General features: G+C 37.2%; 2 protein-coding genes across 3 annotated transcripts in view; one reads left to right on the top strand and one right to left on the bottom strand.

Moving 5' to 3' along the window:
• The window catches only part of IRAG1 (inositol 1,4,5-triphosphate receptor associated 1), a 113355-nt gene extending 113111 nt beyond the window's left edge, over nt 1–244 (bottom strand). For both annotated transcript variants that reach the window (XM_071808898.1, XM_071808901.1), the window contains exon 1: nt 199–244. The gene's annotated coding sequence lies outside the window, so the exon portion shown is untranslated. The remainder of the gene's footprint in view (nt 1–198) is intronic.
• A 330-nt stretch (nt 245–574) lies between these two features.
• CTR9 (CTR9 homolog, Paf1/RNA polymerase II complex component) lies at nt 575–24327 on the top strand. Its single transcript, XM_065839316.2, has 25 exons — nt 575–715; nt 2800–2898; nt 3494–3733; nt 4239–4356; nt 5101–5190; nt 6440–6588; nt 8886–8993; nt 9435–9542; nt 9659–9895; nt 10676–10765; nt 10870–10998; nt 11102–11285; nt 12271–12359; nt 12617–12802; nt 12983–13070; nt 13320–13468; nt 15476–15592; nt 15764–15909; nt 17482–17553; nt 18746–18881; nt 19422–19568; nt 19999–20156; nt 20442–20538; nt 20887–20999; nt 21241–24327. Exons 1-25 carry the CDS (start codon nt 671–673, stop codon nt 21647–21649), a joined length of 3504 nt encoding a protein of 1167 aa, XP_065695388.1. The 5' UTR covers nt 575–670; the 3' UTR covers nt 21650–24327.
• The last annotated feature ends 682 nt before the right edge of the window (nt 24328–25009 follow it).

The raw sequence follows: 25009 nt of genomic DNA, 5'->3' as shown, positions 1-25009 counted from the left end.
AGTGATTTTAAAATTATATGAGGAGAGGCATAGCCTGAGGGAGTCATGATCTCAAGACCAGATAGCAACCAGGTGCAAACCCATTCAATTTGTCAGTGCATGCGTGTATAAATACACAGCAACATCTCTTGCTATCACATATATATATTTCTATAGGTATGTATATGATTCAAACGCATAAATTAGCGGAACTAATACCTGTCTGTGAGCCCTCACCCTGTCCTGCAGAGACTGCTCATGTTTTAAAGCGCCACCTCACGGAAGACCGCTGTGAGCAGCCGCACGGGAGGCCACGCAGCGCAACACGTAGTGCTCCAGCCCGGGGCGGGGACAGGGCTGGCGGGGCCGGGGCCGGGGCCAGAGTCAGCGGCTCCCGCCAGTCCCTCTCCGCTCGCTGAGGGGCGCCCGCGAGGCCGCCGTTACCTCAGCAACAGCGCCGCGCGCCCGCCCTCAAAGCCCTCCCGCTCCCTCACGCGCGGGCGTCAGGCGGCCCGCGAGGCTCGTACGTCGCTGCGATTGGCTCGTTGCGCCTGAGGGGCGGAGCCGTCCCACTTCCCCCCTCCCTCTCCCTTTGCCCGAGCACGTCCGGGTCAGTCGGTGTTTGTGAGGGGAAGTGCGCGCGCGGCGGCTGTTGCGTGCTCGCGGCTCGGCGGACAGCGGTGTCGCCATCATGTCGCGGGGGTCCATCGAGATCCCGCTCCGGGACACCGATGAGGCGAGTCGGGGGCTGGGAGCCGGCGGCGCGGCCTGGTCCTGGGGAGGGGGAAGGAAGGGGTCCGCTTTATGATGCGCGACGGGGCGGTGTTTGTCCCTTCCTCTGGCAGTTTGGTCCCGGGCTCGGGGGGGAGTGTCGCTCCTTTCCGTGAGCGGAGTGAGCTGTTGGGCTTACAGGTGTATCGCTTTGCGGAAAGAAACCCGAACCTGCGTTTTCCGGTGCCTCATGGTGCACGGTGTCTGATCTCTGGTAGCTGTAACCTCCCTGTCCTTGCCGAGTGTCTTGAGGGGACAGCCTAGCCGGTGTCCTGCGACTCCATACGGCTGTGAAGAAGGGGCAGCTATTCGCCCACAGTGTGTGCTTCAGGCAAATGCAACCCTGAAGAGTGAAAATCACCTTGGGAGCAGTATCTCATCTTTGGTTTGTGGCTTGTCCAGCTAAATTCTCTCCTCAGTTCATTAGATGCAGATTTTTCTGACCACACTGACTTGTAAATAACATGAATGTTCCTGTATCAGTGTAGACACCCAGGCAGGGCGTCACTTGGTCCACTCTGTAAAGTTACTTCAGTGTGGGTTTAGAAATTTATTCAACTCTATTTGAGGTAGACTGTGACAGGCCAAAATTAAAAAGTTTTAAGAGAAGTATTTGAAAATTTACAGGGTGTTATAAAACTTGAAGTTAAATCATACCATAGTAGATACTAAATTAACATGTTAGTTAAATAAGGTGTTGAAACATGCTGCATATAGCTTTAAAAATGCTTTTTGTGAATATATATGTCCATACTCTGGCAAATTTCCATATAACTGCCACTGTGTTTTTAGGTTTCACAAAGGTACTTTGCTCTCTGTAGGTTACATGTTGGAGGACTTTTTTCTCTATGACAAAAATGAGTATTGACACCAGTTATACTGGTTCTGCTATTGAAGTTATGGCTAGGTTTACTTGAATCCTGAGCTTCTGAATTAATCGCTAAGGATTGCTATCAAATACATTATTTTCTTTCGCTGGCTCTTTTTACCTCCATATTTATTTGCTGTTTTGGTAATATATATTTGTCATTAACAACTCTTATAGTTTGTAGATGAGGGCTGCCCAAATTTTAAAACATCGTTGTCTGTCAAACAGGAGATACTGTGCAAGACAAACTCAGAACTAAAAACATCAGTGGTAGCAGAAATGTTTCTGCTGATGTCCCTCTAAGTTTTGCATAATCAAAACTGTAAGCCTTTATAAACTGGATTGCTCTAATCCAAGCTCTGGAGAAAGAGTTCCTGCATTGATAGTCAGGGTACAAGCCTGGATACAACTACAGCTCTTCCTTGCTGTCAAATTAAATTGTAACGTAGATGACTGATGTTAAAGACAGCATGACTGAGTAGCAAGTGAACTAACAGGCAGTTAAATTGTGTTCCCAAACATCCCACTGTGGGAATATCTGTTCCTTTTTCTGCATTTTCTATATTGGAAGAGTAGATCAACATGGCAAATGCTGCTTGCATAGTGAAAAGTTGTTGATGTCATTTGCTCATGATGGCTGTTGTTAATATTCAGAAGTTTAGTCTATTCTTTATAGGGTTTGCTACTTCAATCATTTCTTGATGCTTTTGGGCATAAAGATGACTTTAGAAAATTTCAGGGCTCTGAAATGAATCTGAGGTATTGATTCTCTAACACCTGATTACTTGGAGGATTTTGACTATATCGTAGATCTTTGTATTAACCGTAGGAAAAGTTTTAGAAAAATCAGCAGTTTACAGTCAAGTTGCTTTTCAGCTGAACTCTGAAAATTCTGAGCCTGAAGTCTATGGTGAAAGAAGTTGAATTAGCATATCTGTTTATTCTCCCTGACTAGTATCCCAAACATTAGGCTGTCTGTACTCTGCTATTTATGAGAGACCATTGCTTTTGTCTCATACAGAATAAAATACATCATCACTTTTTTCTTTGTCCATAACCTTGTTTAAACATGTAAAATTATTTACGTTTTGTGCTCTGAAATGTCCGCCTTGCTTTGAGTTCAATGATAGATAACATTGTTAATGTTTTGTGAAAAGAAAATCTGTATTGTTTGTTTCTAGGTTATTGAGCTTGACTTCGATCAGTTACCTGAGGGTGATGAAGTTATAAGTATACTGAAACAGGAACATACTCAACTGCACATATGGATTGCCTTAGCGGTTCGTATATGTACAAGTTGTATATTTAAATATTTTATTCAGATAATCATATAGTAATTTCCACTTTCTTACTTATATGACTTGTAATAACTGAATTCTGATTAGAAACTTAAATGGGTTATTCAGTCACTGATTCTAGGCCACATATTTCTGTTTTGACGTATGCATATTAAAATATTAACTTCACCTTTATTTGTAAAACAGTGCTGCTTGAAGCCTGCTTTCTAAGTTGTTGTTTATTTTCTCCATCCATAGTTTTTGTTTAGTGCCTTTGATTAGGCGCTTCATAAAACGGAGGGGGCAGTATCTATGCTATGGAAAGTATGGTGAAATGTGCAAAAAAAAATAAGTTCAGAGGAGCAACAGTTGATTCTTTACTTATAAGTAACTGTAAGACTTGTGTTCTAATGTAATAATAGTAGATGAGGATGGTGATAGAAGAATATTTGGCACAATCAGAGTGCCTTTGTCTGATTATCTCTACATTGATCCCTATGTTCTGCAAAAAAGAATCTGTGTGACACCTGAAGTACCAACTTGATATACTACTTACTCGCTGGGGTAGTATTGTCTGTTAAAACTATGTCTTTTATAGCTGGAATACTACAAACAAGGAAAAACAGAAGACTTTGTGAAGCTGTTGGAAGCTGCACGCATAGATGGTAACTTGGACTACAGAGACCATGAAAAAGATCAAATGACATGTCTGGATACGCTGGCAGCGTACTATGTACAGCAGGCTCGGAAGGAGAAGAACAAAGACAACAAGAAGGAGCTCATTACACAAGCTACCTTGTTGTATACTATGGCTGACAAAATTATCATGTATGATCAGGTAAAACCAAAATATTTGTAAAAATCCATATTTGTCAACTATTTAAGGATTCTTATTTTTTAGTATACTTTCAACATGTTTTCTATGTGAATTCAAAAAGTGATTGTAAAGAAAACAAGTATTGACTCACTAAAGGGAAGACGTAAACTTCTCAGGCTTTAAAGTCTGTTATTAGGGTTGTGCATGTAAGCAAAACTTTTAAGTATCTGAAATGTGAGCAGTGCCATCAGGAATAATTATCTCTAGCTTGGGACAGCTGATAGTTCTATGTCAGTCAACATTTGGGTGTTGGGAAGGACTGATTGGTTGTTACTGTCTTGCTCGATAATATGTGAACTTCAGATATGGATGATAAAGACCCTTTTTGATTTTTTTTTTTGTCCTGATGTAAGAGAAATATATTAATCATAGAAAGCATCATAGCATAGCCAGTTAATTTTTTGCATAGTCTAATCTTCATATTTTACAAAGATAAACATAGCAGAAATTTTTTTTCCTTCTCTAGAATCACTTGTTGGGAAGAGCCTGCTTTTGTCTGCTTGAAGGTGATAAGATGGACCAAGCTGATGCACAATTCCATTTTGTGCTCAACCAGTCTCCAAATAACATTCCTGCCCTTCTTGGTATGAGTTTATGGGTATTTGTGTGCAAAACCCAAAAACAAATAACAAACCCAAAACTAAACAAAAAAACAACCAAACAAAACCCCCCAAACAAACAAACAAAAACTGCAAACAAACAAACCAACCCAAAACCCACACCTGGTCTCTCCAGTTGAGTTTTGGAATGAGTTACGTGCTTAAGAAGAGGGTGCATATGTGAGTAGAGAGAATGAATGGGATAAAGAAGTGTGCACTTATGACCAGCAACACATGACAGAGTTTACTCTAAACTTAGCAAGTATATGTGGGTGGAAAAGCTAAGAAAATGTATAATGCTAACTAGCACCTTCTGAGACCTGTGGGCATACATCCAGTGCAACTACTTATGTTTCCCTGGTGATGCCAATGAAGCTTTATAATATTTCAAAGGTGAAGATACTAGTAGTGAGGAGTCAGCAGGCTGTAACACTTACATTTTAATTTGTTTACTAATTAGTCTTAGCAAAGGTCATTCTTCCAGACCAGGAAAGAATCAAGTTTCTGCAGAAACCTATGAAAACATAATGTGTTCTTGTGTTGGATTTCTTTCATATACTTGACACCATCAAAGATAATAAAAGTTGTAGTTATCTCAGTTTTCTGGTTTTAATCATAAGTTTCAGAAATCAGCACACCACAAATTTACCAAATAATACTTTTGAGCTTCTGACTTATAATTACTTCATTTATATATCTGATTTATTTGTAACCAATATGTTATAACAGGTAAAGCTTGCATTTCTTTCAACAAGAAAGATTATAGAGGAGCCCTTGCCTACTACAAGAAAGCGTTGCGTACCAATCCAGGTTGCCCAGGTAAGACGAAGTTTTTGCAGTGCTGGCAAATTAACTCAGATTTTCCTAATTCAATCACCTAAGGGCTTTTTTGTGATCTATATCTGTCAAAAAAACTCCATCCCTTACTGTAGAGTAGTTCAGGTGTTTGCTGACTTAAAGTTGTAGAGAAGGAAATCATGTTTAGGAAAAGACTTTTCATTTTTTCTAATTATTACCTTTTAAAGAGCTACTAAAAATGAGAGGTTGCATGTAATAGAAGTTATAATTCTATGAGGATGCAGGAAACTGTTTGAGACTGTTACAGAACCTATCCATGAGGTTTTGAAATAATGGTTAAGAAAACTATGTATTAGCATTGATAATGAAACTGGACATGAAAAAAAATTCTGCCTATAATGCATGATGTGAGTTTTCATGGTGTCGTATGATTTTCTTAATGCTAAAATCTGGGAAAGCTATCACAGCTGTAAAAGCAGTGCATATGATTTAGAGATATTTGTTCAGGGTATTCACATTAGGATCATAAATTCTCTGAAGTCTCTTGAGAGATGTGATATACTTTGTCATAACCTATCTGAAAAAGAGCTTATTACAAAGTTGATGCGTCTTGAGCATAAGAATCATTGCTGCAAAAGTGGATTTAGAAATACAAACCTTTTAAGCAAACATCTTTCATTCACTCCCCTTTTTCACACACACACAAAGATTTGAAATTGCTGTGTATAAATGTCTCTATTCCTAGTTCACAGGCAAACTTAAAGGGCAATATGATGTGGATTCTCTGTGTTAGCTCATTTGTACAGATTCATGGAAGTTAGGGGATGATAAACAGCATTTTCTTAGTAATGAATCAGTTGAGATGTCAAGCTAACTTGCTTATTAGCCTGTGTTTTCTGAAAGCCTATGAGTCTCCAGGGAACTTACTCTGCCTCAGAAATTTCCAGCCCTTTCATCTCACAATTTTTAATGCCTTTCTCTATATTTTTAATACATTCCCATAAAAGTAATTTTTAATTTGTTTAGTATCAAGTCTTTTGGAGGTATAGATCAATATTCTGGGTTGTATGAAGAAATAAAGTCTAACTAATCTGTTAATGTTAGTTCTGCCAAATGTGGGAGGCTGCCTTTAAAAACAGAAAATTGTTACATGGCTTGGAGGTTTTAAAGAAATATTAAAAATACTTCTTTCATGTTCATTGATGTCTAGAATGTAAAAGTCATAAAATTGAAATTTTGGGATTTTGCATGATGTCACCTTGTTCTCTAGCTGAGGTTCGGTTGGGTATGGGCCACTGCTTCGTGAAACTGAACAAGTTGGAAAAAGCTCGCTTGGCATTCAGCAGGGCTCTCGAGCTAAATTCCAAATGCGTGGGGGCTTTGGTTGGACTGGCTGTTCTGGAGCTCAATAATAAGGAGGTGAGTGTAACTTAACAAGAATCCATATGCAGTTTACTTGTCTGAAAAAGTGAACATTTTATCCTTTGAAATGTAGTCCAGTTCTTAAAAGGGGTAATAACTTCTGTGGTTAAATAATTTTAAGTCTGTGTCGCTATTGAATGAAGTTATAGCTACGTATTTGAGCAGCACATTCTGAATAACTTGTTTCTATTGCTAAAAATCTGCAACTCTGCTTATGAAAGTCTGAGATGTGTGAATGCATGTGCAATGACTTAAAAAACCCTAAAGTGCTGATTTCAAAATCTCACTTTAATGAACAATAGTTATAATAACCAGCCTTACTTAATCAATTATTTGTGACTCTGTGAAGGTGAACTAAATCAGTTTATACTGAGGATGCTCTGAAAATCCTCAAATACTTGGAGGCCTCACTGCAATGGCAGCTTAATTCCAGAACATCAGGAATTTTTGTTTTGAAAGAGCATGATTTTAACAGTAAAGTCAAGGTAAAAGGCATAGCCTGAGGAGGTTAGTCCTGGGTTTTAAGGAACATAAAATATCAAACTGGCGTTAAAGTTGCAGTCAGGCTACCTCAGCATGCATGCCATGTGATAAAACAGAGTAAGCAAGAACAAATTGTAACTGAGCTGATGAAACTATGATAAAGTGGTGATCTGACCTCTCTGGATGTTGTATCACTAGAAAAATACATATGCTCATATAACTTAAGATAGTTGATCTATGCTAAGGAAGTTAGCAGTGGAGGAAGGCACCTTTAAGTGGTAAAAAACCCCAACCTTACATAATTGTATATTGCTAAAACTTGATATTATGCTCTCTGTAGAACATGTAGCTCCCTAGAAAGATCTTTGGTTGGCACAGAGCGTCTGAAAATTAGTTCATTTTACTAAGTCATGGGGAAAAAAGCAACCGTTAAAGAGTTCCTTGAAGAATTCAGACGAGTGTGGCCATGAGAGTTTTCCTTCCTAAAACTACAGACAAAATCAAAAGTATTCTGAAGTCAAACTTTAATAAATAATTCCATAGGCAAGAAATTAATGAAACCAAGTATTGTTCTTTTTTTTTAAGGTCTTTTGACTCAAGTGAAGGGATGAGTCCACTTACCCTGAGCTTCAAACAGCTGTGATTAAAAGCTGACCCCCTCAAATAAATTTTTTGTTCTTTGTAATATAAGAAATGTATCATCTGTGCTTTACTTCAAACTGTTTCTACAACTTGCACTGCTAAGTTAGTATAACATTGAAGAGTTGACATAGGGAAGGTAAAATGCTTTCTCTGGGGAAAGGATTCTCTGGTTTTCTTTCATCAAAGTGCTTTGGAGCTTTGAGACCTCTAACCATCTATTATTGGATTTGGCTGAAATTTGACATGAGAGTCACATTATTAGAGAACTCAGACACACATAGTGCTATTATAAAACATTTTTGCTTTTGAAAATTAGACCAAGAATTATTCGATACCTCTTAATCAATGTATATTGTTATACTAGGTTAGTAAAGGTAGTGCCTTTTCAAACTGAAATTGTTTTTTAGCTGCCTGTTGGACTTCATCTCATCTCAATCTCATAAAACCTAATCTTTTCAATAAGTTAACATTCTACTGGTGATAGTTGCAAAGCAAAGCAGAGATGTTACATGATGACATTTTTTGTGTTTCTGTTCAGAAATAAATACAAATGTCATGGGTGTCCTAAATAAATAGCCGTTATTTTATCAGTTATGAATTTGAACTTGTATGTAAGTCAAATTGTACCCATGGAAAGCTTTCCTTAAAACTGTAATGTTTCTTTTAAAAAAAAGTAAGTTGATATCATGATATCCTATGTAAACACAGCAAACTTCTACCATTTTTTAAAAATTAGAACTGAAATTCTAGTAGCTCTCAGTTCAATATCTGAAGTTCTGGTTTAGAATTTGAACGTGAGAATATTTTAATTTTACTGTTGAAGAAATTTTGTGAAAGATTGAAACATAGACCAAACAGGAGCTGAGAACATTGAACAATAGAAGGAAGGCTATCAGGGTGTGAGTGTGAGAAGGACACCAACACTAAGTATTCTTTTTTTCTATGAAGTCTTGCTCTTCTTTTTTTTCTATCCCTGTGTGGTGGCTTCATTTTCCATTTTCCGCCTGCATGTGGCAGGGAGAAAAAGCTAGTAGCTGAAATTACTTTTTTCTGTGAGCCCAGCAAGGTTTTGTCAGAGTTCCTGCAGCAGTCTAGACTGAAGAAAGTTGAAGATGTTAATAAGATACAGGTATTGAGATGTTGCTGATACCTGTCAATGTTTCATTCAGGCTGATTCCATCAAGAATGGTGTTCAACTCCTCTCTAGGGCTTACACCATTGATCCCAGTAATCCAATGGTCTTGAATCACTTGGCTAATCACTTCTTCTTCAAGAAGGTAAGAGGTCTATGGAATTTTACCATAAAATACTTGATAACCTCTGAACAGCAAGGATTCCAGTGTTAGATTCAGTCTTATTTCATCGTACTAACTGGTGCCTAGTATGTAGCTAATAATCTAGATGGATGAGTGTAAAGTTTTTGACTTAAATCTGGTATGAACTTTTCTCAAGAAAGCTAAGAAAAAGTGTGCTTATTCCTTAAGTCGAAGTCATATTTGTGTCCTGAAGGGTTGGGGTTTTTTTCCCCTCTCTCCGTGTTCCAAGCTTTAAAATATGAAACAGAGAAAAGAACAGTAACACTAAAACTAAATCTGTTGTTGTTAATTTAGTCAGTGCTATGGCTTAAGCTTTCTTGTATTTGCCAGCTATCCTTGTTTAAATAATAATCCCTTGATTATTGAAGACTTTCAAATTTCATCTAACTTCTCTTTTTTCAGGACTATGGAAAAGTACAACATTTGGCTCTTCATGCTTTCCATAATACAGAAGTTGAAGCAATGCAGGCAGAGAGTTGCTATCAGCTGGCTAGGTCTTTTCATGTACAGGTAGGACAATTTTTAAAAACCTCCTTTGAGATTACACTTAATCTGTGTTATAAAAGTTCATACGAAGCTTATTTGTGGAAACACTGCTTACTCTTTATTTGCTTATTTTTAATTAGGAAGATTATGATCAAGCTTTCCAGTATTATTACCAGGCCACTCAGTTTGCTTCATCTTCCTTTGTACTTCCATTTTTTGGATTGGGTCAAATGTACATTTATCGAGGGGACAAAGAGAATGCATCACAATGCTTTGAAAAAGTTTTGAAAGCTTATCCTAACAATTATGAGACTATGAAAATCCTTGGATCTCTTTATGCGGCTTCAGAAGACCAGGAGAAACGGGACATTGCGAAGGTGAGTTTGCAGTAGTTTTACATACAAGAGTGGGACTTGAAAATCAGACTTGAAGTTAGACTGTACACTAAGGTGCTTAAGTCTTGGGGTTACTTGGCTGTAGGTATAGAATATTTAATACTGGCTGTCATGAGAGATCCTTCTAACTGTTTAGAGCCACAAGTCCTGGACAGAACTGAGACTCCTACTGGGCACTGGCTAAAGCAAGTCCAGGAATTTGGAGGAGCTCCAGCCACACATTTGTATTTGGCACTATGAAAAACGTAGAATTCTTCGCATTTATGTTAAAATTCTCTAAACATGGCAAATTAGCAAGTGATTTACTGAAGACAGCAAGTTAGCTAATCATTTCCAGAAAACACTTGTCTTGGCTTATCTGAGAGGATGATGTTATGTGGTGGCTTTTTAAATTTTGGGTTGGGGTGGGTTTTTAGTGGTTTGTTGTTTTTTGTTTGTTTGTTTTAATGAAAGGCTTTTTAAACCTAATGTTGGGCAAATAAATGCAAGAAATGTTTGACATCACTTTTCTAGCTTCTCGTTTTGGTTTAATAGTTTCTGCTTCTCTAAGACTATAAGCTGGTGTTGTATTCTATTAATACAGAAAAAATAATGAAAGAAGGAAAGAAACTAAGTTGTGCAGATGTTGAAGATGTTTTCTTTTGTGTTATGGTGTATCTTTCTAGTGTTAATACCTTCACTCTTTCTTTTGATTTGTTTATATTTTTTTAGAGCAGTTTGTGTGTCCACAGAGAGGTATAATTATTTTGTGCTGTTTTTCAGGGACATCTAAAGAAAGTCACAGAACAATATCCTGATGATGTAGAGGCATGGATTGAGCTAGCCCAAATTCTGGAACAGACTGACATACAGGTATTGTTAGTATACAGTTGGGGAATTAACGTGCATTCTTTTCACAAGAGCATGTAGAGCTCATTCTCTTATTTCATTCATCCACTTTTTCTTTCTTTGTAAAGGGTGCACTGTCAGCCTATGGTACAGCCACACGAATTCTGCAAGAGAAAGTACAGGCTGATGTCCCACCAGAGATTTTGAATAACGTGGGTGCTCTGCACTTCAGGCTGGGAAACCTAGGAGAAGCGAAGGTATGTAATTACTCCCAGTCTGAATTGAATTTCTTGATCACTCTGAAGTTTTTCTTTAAGAATGTTCTGGAGTGCCTCATTCCTTTTTTCTTTTTTACTTCAGAAATATTTTTTGGCATCACTGGATCGTGCAAAAGCAGAAGCTGAACATGATGAGCATTATTACAATGCTATCTCTGTAACAACGTCCTATAACCTTGCCAGACTATATGAGGCGATGTGTGAATTTCATGAAGCGGAAAAGCTGTATAAAAACATTTTAAGAGAACATCCTAATTACGTTGATTGTAAGAAACATTTGGTATTTTAGTTCCATGGTCCTCCTTACAATACCAACAATCTTTCCATTATAGTGTCTTCTGGTCTCCTTATGTCTGTCTTTTCTTTTAGTTTTGGGGCCTGCTTTCCTACCCACTATTTTCCCTCTCTCTTTTAAGGCCTGCATCATCATTATAGTCCAGTCTTCAGGTTTAAGCCATCTAATTATTTGGTATAATCATACTGTACTAAAAAAATCTAGCAAAATTAGCTTATCTAGACATGCATGTGTTTACTCACTTGCTCCCTACTCCCACCAAAGCCTTAGCAGCTTGGCTCTCACGTGCATTCGAGGCCATCCGCCTGATGTGCCCAGGCTGTGCAATTCTGTGTATGGGGTGGAAACAGAGACCTTTTGGGAGAAACACTTTGGCCTTTCTCCAGGGAAGAAAGGCTGATGAGGGTGTCAGCACAACTTGTATGGCACATGCTGTTTTTTCTTCTCACTCTGCTCATCTCTTGTCCCCAGGTAGCTGACTTGTGTTTGCTGCAGAGGCGAGGTGGTAGCCCTTGCTCAGCAAGTTGCAGCACACAGCATGCCCCAGCCTAGTCTATAGCCTTTTCCCTGCTTGTTTTCCACTGTCACCTGCTAACTGATATTCTTCCCAAAGCTTGTGGAGGTGGGAGGGATGTTTAAAGCAGAGGAAGAATTATGTACCTCGTGTATCCTTTTTTCTTTGAGGTTTCTCAATTATCTTTAACTTGTGAAACCAAGTATAAACATTTTTATTACTTTAACTGTATCTGCAATTTCTGTGTCACCATTGTGGATGAATGTTCCTCTTCCCATGGTGTGTCTCATTGTGAACAGAATATGAAAGACATCTTAATGTTTGCTGTCCTTAACAGATCAAGAGAAAGATTGCTTTTGAAATTCAGGCATGGACAATATTTTCTTTGTTTGAGATGACTTTAACCTGTTTCCTGATTTTTATTTTCTGTTTTGATTTTTAGGCTACTTGCGCTTGGGAGCTATGGCTAGGGATAAAGGAAATTTTTATGAGGCTTCTGATTGGTTTAAAGAAGCACTTCAGATAAATCAGGTTTGTAAACCTTTAAGTATTTAAAGTTAAAACACGTAACTTAAAACTTTATTTTCCTTTTGTTGCATTTCTATTTTGTTTGTTCATGTAAACTAGAGGAAGAAGAGAGAACTACTGTAATTAACTCTCCGTGTATGGTGTTTTTGTTGTTTTTTTACTATGGAATTCTATTTAAGAAAATTAGCATTTTATACTTGAAAAAGTAACTATGCAAGGGAAAACAATGCTTTTGCAACTTGTAATGAATTTTTATTTAGGACCATCCAGATGCTTGGTCTCTGATTGGCAATCTTCATTTGGCTAAACAAGAGTGGGGTCCAGGACAGAAGAAATTTGAAAGAATATTGAAACAGCCCTCCACACAAAATGATACTTACTCTATGCTAGCTCTTGGCAATGTCTGGTTGCAGACTCTACATCAACCCACGAGAGACAGAGAAAAGGTAATGGTTGTCAGTGTGCCTTGTGTGTGGTTTTATTTGTTTAATTTTTGTATGCTCTTAGCTAATCAGAGCCCTTTCTTGATGCCAGTTTGGCATCTTAAAGTCCATAAAACTGCTGGGTAGATCTTTTAATACCCCACTACAGAAATGAGTGATCAATTGGGATACTTCTTTCTGCAGGAGAAGCGTCATCAAGACCGTGCGTTAGCAATCTACAAGCAAGTACTCAGAAACGATCCAAAAAACTTGTATGCTGCTAATGGCATAGGTAAATATGGGACACTAAGTTTCCTTCAGAGCTGATGATATTCTTATGTTTCATGCTTTAATATAGAATTGTTTTTGCAGGGTCCAAACACTATGTAATAGAGAACAGAAAAGAATAGCTTTCACATGACAGCTATGTCACTTAGTTTTTAATGGGGAACTTCGTTCAGGCAATATTTTGTTTTCTTTGGTAGGAATACATAGCACATGAACCTGGAAGCTTACACTGTACATATTACTTTCCCCTTAGGAGCTGTCTTGGCACATAAAGGATATTTCCGTGAAGCTCGTGATGTTTTTGCCCAAGTGAGAGAGGCAACAGCAGATATCAGTGATGTGTGGCTGAATTTGGCACATATCTACGTAGAACAGAAACAATACATCAGTGCTGTGCAGATGGTAACATCTCTAAATTGAACTACGTGATATGTTGGGTTAGATGATTCCTGGATGTTTCTCAACTGTCATAGAAGCTCTGCTAGTTTCTGATTAATGTTTTAACAAGTTATAGGACTATTTCTAGCATGCTGTTGGCTGTCACATCTAGATTTAAAAACAAACTGCCAAATGTAGGTAAGGTGTAACAAAACACCTACCAACTTGTACACCTTTTTTTGGTAGTAGAGTTAAAACATGATTTGATTAGAATTTTGGTCTCAGAATTAATTTTTAGTCAGAGGTTTCAGTCAGTGTACTTACTGCATGTGTTTTACACTCAGATGTTACCGAAGTAAGTAAATGGAATTTGCTGCTGCAATTTTTTTAATAGCAACACTTCCTATTTTTGTTCTTGCAAGTGATTGCATGAATAACAATCGGAGTGGTATGAAAAGCTGACTGTGCCATGATTTCTTTTACCACAATTAACATTATAAGCTAATTCATGTTGGAAGAAATCTGTTGAGGTCATCTAGTTCAACCTGCTTACACAAGCTGTCTTCAAGTATCAACCTGTTCTAACTAAATTGACTCAATTAACTGATCAAGAGCATACAAGTAAGCTTAAAATAAAGTATGTTTGACAGGACAGAAGCTCAGAACAAACTTGTTTTGTTAAGATTGAGTCCACATAGCTTTGAGTATTTTTGAGCCTCTATTCTGGAGCTTTTTGGATGGTTATAAGGAAGAGGTAGTGGGCCTTTCTTACCTGATCAAGACCTCAGTAGCTGCCATCTTCCAGTGATCTGCTGTGAAAAAGCTTTAGTAACACTATCAGATTCACTCTGTTGTGTTTGAATGGGGTCTGTTGTCTTTTTAACATCTTATTTGTTTATATTGACAAAAAAACCTAATGAAAATCCAATTTGAGCAATATTTGAAGCAGTGAATTACGAGTGGGGAAACTGGGTGTCCTTTTAACCTACTGATTCGTAAGAAAAAGATTATACTCATTTGCTAATATATTTAAGCAAGGCTGTTATTAGAATTGTATTTATTTACTGAGATGTTTTGTTGTTCCCTGGGTTCTACTATGCAGTTCATACAAGCCACAGTCTGAAATGTGCTATATTGGACTCAGAGGGAGACAGATCGAATGTAATGGCATAGCTTAGTGCAGCCACAACTATTATTCTAGTGAGTTCTTTACCTTAAAGCATACAAATCCGAGGCAGACTTAAGCTAAGTACAAAATCTTTGACTGTAAAGGTGAGTGAAAATTGGGTGCTCACAACACAGTGCCATGCAAGAGTAGTAACTTCAGGCATTAAAGTTCAGGGCAGTTTCTGTATTTGAGCTGGAAATAAAAGTTACTTTGTATTTCTTATTATTTTGGGGATATAGAAAAGGTGAATGATTCCTTGAGAAAAAGTGTGTGTCAAACAAAAGGCACTAGTTACTGAAAAGGATAACTTTCGTAACTGTTTGAAGCTTTAGTTCTGGAAGCACAGAACTCATTGTAACAAGTTGTCTTTTGCGTTTTAGAGCAACTGGTTATGCCTTGGCATACCAAGTTATTCAGCTAGGTGGACAGAACATAGTTGATGTTGAGTTATCTGAAAGGTGTGGATTTTTTAACTAATTGCATCAAATGGATGGAATTAGTACAAGAAATATATTTCAATTTGTAAAATATTTTGTATGAATAAATATTTTTTTTTTCCTCCGTACTGTGGAGAAGAATTGAGTGCCCTTAAAATGAATCATATTTATTGGAGTTTGTTACAATAGATGGTACTTGCAAGGTATTCTGTTGGATTTTTAAGACCTACAGAGCCTCCTGAACTGCTGCCAGTTTCCAGAAAAATCTGGTTCTTGCTACGGAATAGCAGAAAGAGTTTTCTGATCAGTGAAGAGGATGTGACATGTGGCATAACACACTTTAGAAAATAAAAGGCATTTGCTAGAGTTAGTTAAACAAAATAACTAACCATTGTCTTAATTTGATTTTTTTTTTTTTCCCCCCAGTATGAAAACTGCCTCAGAAAGTTCTATAAGCATCAAAATACTGAAGTATTGTTATATTTGGCCCGGGCACTGTTCAAATGTGGCAAATTACAGGAATGCAAACAAACTTTGTTAAAGGTATGCCAATAAAACGTATCGCAGAATAAAATTAATGGAAGTTGATGCATGTTTGTATCTCGTGAAATTCAATAGTCTGGGATTGAAATAATGGTGCTTTTTTTCTGTACGTTGCTTCAGTATACTTTTTTATCATGTAGCATATCTTAAAAACATGCTTTTTATTTACAGGCCCGGCACGTAGCACCAAGTGATACAGTCCTTATGTTTAATGTGGCTTTAGTGCTACAAAGACTTGCTACGTCTGTGCTGAAAGATGAAAAAAGCAATCTAAAGGAGGTGCTTAATGCTGTGAAAGAGCTGGAGCTAGCCCACAGGTGAAGATGATTTCTTTCTAATCATTATAATCTATTTTGTTGTTCCCTTACAGTAAGTTTGCAGTATAGGTCACAAATCTGGCTAGAAGAGCAGTCGTCTCCTATGAAACACTGCATGTGATTCTAGAGTTTCTAGTAGGAAAACAAAATTGGGCTTGACAAAACTACTTATTCAGATGTTGCTCCAGAACCAGTTTTGTTTGGCCAGGTGGCCAATATGTATTTCTCAAAGGGTTTTGTGTTACTGTGACCAAGATGCACTTTTTCCTGGAAAAGCATAGTTGAAAAATATGTTGAAACTTATTCTACAAATTTAATACTCTTTTTGATTATTTATTTCAAAACAACCTATAAGGCTCAAAAGCAAATCTATTTATATTAGTCTAGTTAATGACCAGCAGTCCTTGAAAACTCATTTTGCCCTCCTGTTGGCAAGTAAAGCCTAACTGCTCTCATTGCTAAAGAACAGAAGCAGTTTCTTAAGTGCATTTCAGATCTTTTTGTTCTCTTAAAAACAAACAAAAAAACCTCAAACAAATAAAACCCCACAACAACAAACTTCTGGGCAGAAAAAGAGATTAATCTGATCTAATTGTCACTGTCTTTGAACAGAAAGCTTTCAGTCATTTATTGTGCTCCTACATACTGCTGGTGTAGCTGGTGCTTGCTTTATGCATTCCTGGCTCTGCTGTGATGTCGAGGCCAGACATTGCCTCTCAGTAATTTTGTCAAGTAGATCAAGCCTTTCATACAAGCAAGCATTTTGCAAATCTAGTGGTTTATATAATGTAAACTAAACATTTGAACACAAACTCTAACTTAAATTCAGTTAGAAGCTTTTTATTGTCTTGAGAAAGCTGCATGAAAGCCTTTAGTTTGTATCTATTAACCACAAATTCAGATGTGTGGAGAATTTTTGAAAAATATTATATGTAATGTAAAACTTGAGCAAGGAGTTACTTTCTTCATATGCACAAGAATTTGAGTTAGATCTAGCACAAACCCACCTCGTTTAAAGTGCCTCTGGAATATGGGAAGAAACTGGCTACCTTGGAAGTTAGAAAGTCATTTTCTTTTAAATGAGTTGGTGAAGCTACTTTCGAAACACTGATCATCATAGCTTACCCATTCACTCAAACGTATGTTGTATTCGCAAGGAGCTGTTAACCAAGTTCAAGGAAGCTGTTCTGGAAGGACTTTTAAAAAAGTTTTCCTTCCTTATGCTGGTTCCAAGCACTTAAGCTGTGACAGGTAAGAAATGAATCTACTGGCCTCAACAATGTCCTCATTCCTAGGAGCCAGTAAATGAAATCTGAGAACTCTCTTTAGAATTTTTCTGGGTTTTTGTTCTGCTCTAGAGTTGGTTTAGAATGTTTTAAATTTGGAGAACTCTGAATGTACTTTAAAACTGTTGTATTAGAAAGGGCTGCAGATAGAGAAAATTGGTGAGGTTTCCTCATCTGTTGAGTTTTATAGGATTGTAATTCAGGAGTAAATGCTTTGTTTTAAATTACAATGAATATGTAAGCAATGCTGTATTTGCTTAGTTTTGTTTGTTGTTTTTTCCTTCAGGTACTTCAGTTACTTGAGTAAAGTGGGTGATAAGATGAGATTTGACTTGGCACTTGCTGCTACAGAAGCGAGGTAAAAAAAATAATAATAATAAAAAAGATATAACAAATCATTCAGTCACATACCAAGTAGAATATTTTTGTCTTATTTTGTCTTGGTTTTTTTTATACTAAAACTTGATTCTAAAATTTCAACTGATTGGGAACAGTAAAAATACAACTACACTACCACTGTTTCATTATTTCCCTGTCTTTGCTTTGTAATGTTTTTGTGTAGTCTAGAGCTCTTAACGTGCGGTATCTGCCATTAATGGGAGCCTGCAAAACTTTAGATTTTTTTTAATGGTAAATTTTCCATCAATGAGAGTGCAATGATGTTTATTTAAACATCTCTAGTTCTCATTGGTTTGACTTTAGACATAATAATCTAACAACAGCTTTGCTTTCATGGAGAAGTTTGGAGGTAGTTCATGAGTGAATAACATGGGTAAGTTATTGAAACATGAAAAACTTTTGTTTTGCTAAGTCTAGTCTGCTTTAATTTTTGCTCGGGGTAATGAATTTGTACACAAGCCTATTCAAGGCCATATCTTTGTAAGCTTATGTCTTGGTTTTTCACTCAATATGCACATTCTTCTAAGATTTTCATAGCCGTGTACATATGACATTTGTTGGCCATCGTGCAGTGTACATCTTAAATGGGTATCATTAAAGCACTTTGTACATAGAAGAAAATTTTAGTATGACAAGAAATATCATTGTAACATTAGATAGGAGGATATTGAAAGTACCTTGTTTTAATATTTCATGAGACTTGAAATGCAACACTTTATGCAACCTTAACTCTTACACAATAGGATTTTTTTAAGACAGAATTTCTACCTGCCTTTCTGATTAGGTTTGCTAGTATAGTGTGATTAAATTCGAGTTCTTATTAACCAAACTTCTGAAGCTGACCAAATTAGTCGGGATGCTTCCTTTTATGTTCATATGGGATTTTTTGCTATATGAATTGGCTAAGTTTTAAGTGTGAAGCAATATGTTGTGAAATTGTATGTTACAATTTAAAGATAAATTAGCTTACTGGAAAGTGCTTAGGGTTTATTCAAATATCTGTACTACTCTACTATTCTAATTTGCTATTTCAAGTAGCTTTTTTCCTCTGGTGATATGAACATAGTGTCGTGATGCATGCCCTCTATGAAACTGTTTCTTCTTGTGTGTGCCTGCCACCTTCCTTTACTTGAAAATGTTGCATGTTACAGGCAGTGCTCCGACTTGCTCAGTCAAGCCCAGTATCATGTGGCTCGGGCACGCAAGCAGGATGAAGAAGAGAGGGAGCTGCGTGCGAAGCAAGAGCAAGAAAAGGAGCTGCTTCGCCAAAAACTACTTAAAGAACAGGTTTTATTCTGTTACATTCTGTGTACTATGTTTAAGTAAAAGCATGTGTACTATGTTTAAGTAAAAGAATACTTTATTTTTAAAAAGTATACCTGTCAACAATGTATATGCCCCTATTGCTCTGTGGTGGTACCTGGTGTTACTGATAAAATGTCTAGTAGTTTTTCTTACTTATAGTAAGTGCTAGCAGCAAATGTTATAGCTAACAGGTTATGCTCGCTCTTTCTTCCCTATAGCCACAGAAACAGATCTTATTTTTATAGTGAAATAAATGGGTGCCCCAGAAGGTCTGCAGTCAAATGTCTGTGCTGACAGGCTGGGTGAGGAAGCACTTGGTGCAACAGTTCTTTTGGACTTCTGCCTGCTCTAGCATAGGCTTGTAGAAAACTGATTTTTTGCCATGTAGACCTTCTGCTATGACATAGACTGTCAAAAGTCAATTCTCCAGTTTTGTATTAGCAAATAATTTATACACCTGTGATTGTAATCACTGCAAGGCTGCAAATACAATAGTGATGGTTAGTTTCTTCTCTGTTTCAGGAAGAGAAGCGCCTAAGAGAAAAAGAAGAACAGAAGAAACTTCTGGAACAAAGAGCTCAATATGTGGAGAAAACCAAGAATATTCTGATGTTCACTGGTGAAGTAGAAGGATCAAAGGAGAAAAAACGTGGTGGCGGTGGAGGCAGGGTAGAACAGAATATATATATATTTTTTAAATCTCCTTTATTTGCTCCTTTTGATTTATGGTCTCTTGCAGTAGCAGAGGTTTTTAATTCCAAGCTACTTGATTCCACTGAGTGAAATTGCACAGGTGTAATACTCAAATGTAATTATTGGAAGCTAATACTTTGGAGTTCCAAGCACTGTGGCATCACTAAAATCTATTCTATTCAATTGTTAAAATAACAGAAGAAGATTGTTTTATTATATGCAAATTTGGAATCAGTTTTTTAATGACATAAATCTAGAGATTATGGGAAAGTTGGCACAAGAAGGTCTGAATATTTATATTTTGAAAATATGTTCAGATGAAGTTTCTACTATGAATTGTTTTCTGGTAGCTTTTTAACTTGAAGGTGAATAATAAGCTGTATTGTGGGGCTTTTATTTATTATAGCGTTCCAAAAAAGGAGCAGGGGAATTTGATGAATTTGTCAACGATGACAGTGATGAAGATCTGCCTGTGTCTAGAAAGAAAAAGAAGAGGAAGGGCAGTGGCAGTGAACAAGATGGGGAAGAAGAGGAGGGTGAGAGAAAGAAGAAGAAGAGGAGGAGGTAACTGAAACTTTAATGTTAGATTTCCCTGAGAAATGGTATGGCTTTTGTATTTATTCTTACACAGTCTTTCGTGATGATTTAAAAAATGAACTGTTATTAAGATGTCACATGATTATTTTTTATTTACACATGTACATTATAGGACTTAAACAGCTCGTCTGCAAAAGAAGTAGTGCTTGATCAACCAGACATTTCTTGAGACTGATTTTTTTTGCATGTGGAAAGATTTTTCTTTTTGGTGATGTTATGCTTTACATCATATAAAATTTGTTTCTGTTCAAGACCCCAGAAGGCAGATGAGGGAAGTGACGATGAAGAACATGAGAATGGTCCAAGACCTAAAAAGCGACGTCCACCCAAAGCAGAGAAAAAGAAGGCTGTAAGTTGAACCCTGAATAACTGCATCACTTTCTAAATATGCATTTGGACTTCAGTGTTACCCTGGTCAAGTGAGATTTATTAATGTTGAAAATGACAAGAAAAAACCATGTAGCAAACTGCCTTTGAGCTTATTTTTGTCTTCCTCTGTTGCTATAGCTGCTTCAAGGATGCAAAGGATATTTCTGAAGCCATCTAGAATTAAGTGGTATTAAATGGAAAATTTTGATATAATGACTTAAGAACAACTGTTAAAAGCACATCTGTTTTTCTGAATATTTTTCTACATGAGGGCTCTATGCTTTGACAGCCACATGAACAAGCAACCCTTTGTTTTTTCCCTGTACAGCCCAAACCAGAACGTCTGCCTCCTTCAATGAAAGGAAAGATCAAATCAAAAGCCATCATTTCATCAAGTGATGATTCTTCTGATGAGGATAAACTCAAAATTGCTGATGATGGGTAAGAACTTTAATTAACTTTGTATATACCAAAGTTTCAACACGTGCTTTCAAGGAAACTGTGATATTGATAATAATGAGATAATAAGAAGCCTTTCAGTGTAGGCACAACATCGCTTTCCACTCCAAATTAATTGCATTCATTCTGATAACACTGGCATTACTCAAGTCTTGGTGTCTCGGTTTATTTTTAAGCTAAAGATAGCATCCTTTAATACTGGATTATTTTCTTTTCCCTACAGACATGCTCGGAATAGCAACAGTGATTCAGATGATGGGGAACAGCAACACAGTAAACGCATTGTTTCTGATAGTGATTCTGATAACAGAAACAAATCTGGTAGTGAGGCCGGTAGTCCCAGGAGGTCCAGTGTCCACCAATCTGAGGAGGATTCTGACAGTGACAGATCGGCCAGAAAAAGGAGGCGCTCAGATTCGGAGCAGTCTGACAATGAGTCTGTACAGTCGGGGAGAAGCCGCTCTGGTGGTTCAGAAAATGAATCTCGCCCAGCTTCTCGCAGTGCTGACTCAGACAGAGATTCCGAGAGAGGATCTGACAATGAGGGTTCTGGCAGAGGATCTGGTAATGAATCTGAACCAGAAGGATCCAATGATGAGGGATCCGAAGGTGGTTCAGATGACAGCGATTAGATCGAAGTTACAGACCATCTTTTTAAAATGTTCATGTAAATATATTTCAGTTATAGGGAAAATCCAATTTTTATATTTGAGAACTGTGATTAAAAAAAACCAACCTTAATGTTTTAGTAAACCATTGTGAGACCTTCCTGTGATTCTTTCTATTAGCAACTAATGGATATCTCTCTAGATTGGCTTATGGTGTATTCTTAAATTGAAACTGCTGTAGATGAAGAACAGAATCCCTGTACTATAATAAGCACACCAAGGATGTGGAATGCATGTAAAAACTGTGGAACATAAAATCTCTGTTTCGGTGGTTCCAGTGTGGCTAAAACTGTGTGTTCTGTGCTTACACATGCATAGATGGATCTTAAAATCCTACCAAATGAAATGAAGAGCTGTGGATATTTATCTTTTTCCTCATTCTGGAAAAAAAGGTCAGTAGGGGGAGGTTTTTCTTACTTTCTATTAAAGAATACATTTGCCATGATGAAATTCCTTATATTTCTGAGAGTTTGTTCTTTTGCTTCTGTTTTTGTGTTAATCAGGTGAAAAGATGCAGATACCAAGAAACTTTATTATAAAGTTATGAAATAGTAGTTGAAATATTTAAATTGGCAGGTAAAAAAAAGAATTAGAGAGCTCCGTATTACATGAGAAAGGTAAAGATGCCAGTGTCATAATAAACTGTTCCTGCTTATTTGCTTGGAGTGATTTATTTTGCCCCTTAAAAGGCATAAGTAGAAGATCTGAAAATGTCAAATTTTAAAAAGGAATGTGTTTTAAGGAAGTAGTCTTTATTTTAGCTGAAGTACATGACTTCTGGAAGTAATGCCATTTGTAGAATGTATTCAGGAACAACAATGACAAATTGCTGTGTTATAGACTAAAGTGAATCTGATTTCTCCCTGCAGTTCTGAAAAAAGTTTTTTGCACCAGTCCAAAAATTATTTTTTTTCTAACTTTTTTCATTGTTCATCAAGTCCTGTTTTAAGCATTTGCGAAGAGAAGATTATGTAGATCTGGATAGTGTATTGCTACTGTTTTTAATAGACTGTATAGCCTGAAGTATGTTGCTTTGCTTTTAGAAGGTCTGGGTTGTCACTACTGATAGTTCACTTCAAGTGCTAACTGAAGTTAAGTTTCCCATGCTGCTATTTCTGGTTTGCTGCGAGCATTAGCTGTTCTCATTGTGTATGTTTTTTTCATGTGTTTATGGGCTGTTGGTAACCATAGCAGACGAAGCAGAATGTAGAACAGTTGAGATGTCTCTTTTCAAGGCTCAGTTTGGTATCAAGTTTCTATATGTGGCCTTACCTAAAATTTGCATACTTGGTAACATTTGGAATAGAAGAACAGCTATCATGCTTGTTGGATTAGAGCAAAACCAAATCCTAACTCACTCTTCTTGTTGATGTAGTCACTTAGGTGGAAGATTTGCGGCAGTCCAAGGCTAGCTAGATAGCTTTGAGAACATGCACTTGAGGAAGACCTGCGGCCATCATAGGAAATGGTGTTCCTATCAAGAGAGTCATGACCAGGGAAGCAGTGGATAGATGGAGTATGTACGCTTGATGTTACACCGCTTCACTTATGAAGCTATGAAGTACGAAGTGTGAGGAAATTAACGCAGCCAGGGAGAACTAATACATGAAAGGTGAAATAACGGGAGCACTGGCAGCAATGGCAAGTATGAGAGTAACCAACTGTTAACAATAGGGAGGAAAAAGAAAACGCACAGCACTTACTATGAGATCTTAGATGCTTTTTTCTACCTTAAATACACTTCCACTGTCATAGCCTTCTGTATCATGTTATTAATAGTATATGTCTTATGAGAGGACTCAAGGTTTTGGTTTGGTGCTGTATGTAGCAAAATGTATTTTCTGTAGTTAAAGAGTAGCCTTTTATCTAAGGTGCTGAGTGAGTCTTTAGATCTAACACCCACTTGGAGAGAAATTTTTCAATAAGTGTAAAATAAAAAGGGTTTCCATACATCTCTTATCTGAGGAGTAAGTGCATTTTTTGAGCTTTCCAGAGTCAGAGAGGAGGCTTATGTGACTTCAAAGGGCTTGAGATGCATGATATATGAGAGGCCAATCAGCAGGGAAAGGAAGGTGTGGAGATGCTTTTGCTTCTCTATTTTCCTGCTTTTACTGAGCAAAAGGGAGGGAAAAAACCCAAGAGTCAACTTTTCTATTTTTCTTCCCTTTAATTAGGAGGGTTAATGGAACAATTAACATTATATAAAAAGTCACATGTTGCTGTAATTGGAGAGAAAGCTGTGTGTTTAATTTATATTTTCTAATGCTTGTTTTTTGAAAGTGCAGTGGTGGAATAATGTTGCCGTCATTCTCTCTTGGCAGCATTCCTTGCCTTCTGAAGTAGGTGGTTGGCTTGCAGCTATTAAATGCCTTTATTTATAGCATTAATCTATTCCAGAATAAAATACAGGGAGTTAGAAGTGCAATACAGCATTGCTATAGGAGTGTTTTATTCCCAGTTTCTATTATGCATCCACTAACAAGTTACATGACTGTATGAAAAGTGTTTCCTATTGAGCTTTGTTGTAGCTTAGCATTTTGCTCTCATGTGAGCACATCTCTAGAATACAGTAGAAAAAGATTGTGTAGAGTTTGCTGTTAGCAAGCAGTTGATTTAAAAAATAAAATATCCTGAAATTCGTAGACCAGGCCCTTCCTTCACAGAACAAATGATTCAAATATAACTTTTAAAAAGTGTCTGAGTAGTTGTGTGGTTTGGGTTTGTGGTTTGTTTTTTGTTTGTTTGTTTGTTTGTTTGTTTTGCATTGTTTTGTTTGTTTGATTTTTAAACCCACCTACTCAAGATATTCTCTTTCAGGAACTTTTCCAGGCCAGTACTTCGTGGGAAGGAATAGCTGTCTCTGCTGAATAACAAGGCATCTGTGTATAAATTGATTCATTCTCTTTCTGAATGTCTGCTTCTGCTGATTTGACTCTGAAAACAGCAGTAGTCTGTCCACATAGAAGCAAGATGCAGGAATATATTTGAGAATGTGCTGCCATGGAATGCTTTCCACAAGGCAAGACTGTGGCAGGAGAGCTACAGCTAAAATTGTAGCAGTTCTTTTTAAACCAGTAAGTTGCTTTCTGTGTTAAATATTTCACTGCTGTTTGTTGTAGCAAGGTCTTTTCCTCTGGCACAAGTTGAAACTGTTACATTAGGAGTTGATCAAAACTGTGGACCTCTTATATTAAAACTTCCAAGCTTTCTGAAACAAGTTTCCTCCCTAGTTGGTTTTGTGCAGTTTCTTTTCTCTTACAATATAGTGGTCTACTTGGTGGATAGTGGCAGCTACCTTAGAGGAAATGAGTCTTGAATTCAGAA

The sequence above is a fragment of the Patagioenas fasciata genome, chromosome 5, assembly GCF_037038585.1.
Source record: "Patagioenas fasciata isolate bPatFas1 chromosome 5, bPatFas1.hap1, whole genome shotgun sequence".
In the NCBI taxonomy this organism is placed as follows: domain Eukaryota; kingdom Metazoa; phylum Chordata; class Aves; order Columbiformes; family Columbidae; genus Patagioenas; species Patagioenas fasciata.
The sequence above is the reverse complement of the archived record's forward strand: the minus strand, read 5'-3'. Positions and strand labels throughout refer to the sequence as shown.

What these genes read in the sequence shown, in the direction of transcription:
- CTR9 (XM_065839316.2), top strand. Translation starts at nt 671, where the DNA reads ATGTCGCGGGGGTCCATCGAGATCCCGCTCCGGGACACCGATGAG. An exon ending in TGGAGCTCAATAATAAGGAG is followed by an intron (nt 6,589 to 8,885) that starts GTGAGTGTAACT and finishes TGTTTCATTCAG; the next exon opens with GCTGATTCCATCAAGAATGG. An exon ending in GTGGTGGCGGTGGAGGCAGG is followed by an intron (nt 19,569 to 19,998) that starts GTAGAACAGAAT and finishes TATTTATTATAG; the next exon opens with CGTTCCAAAAAAGGAGCAGG.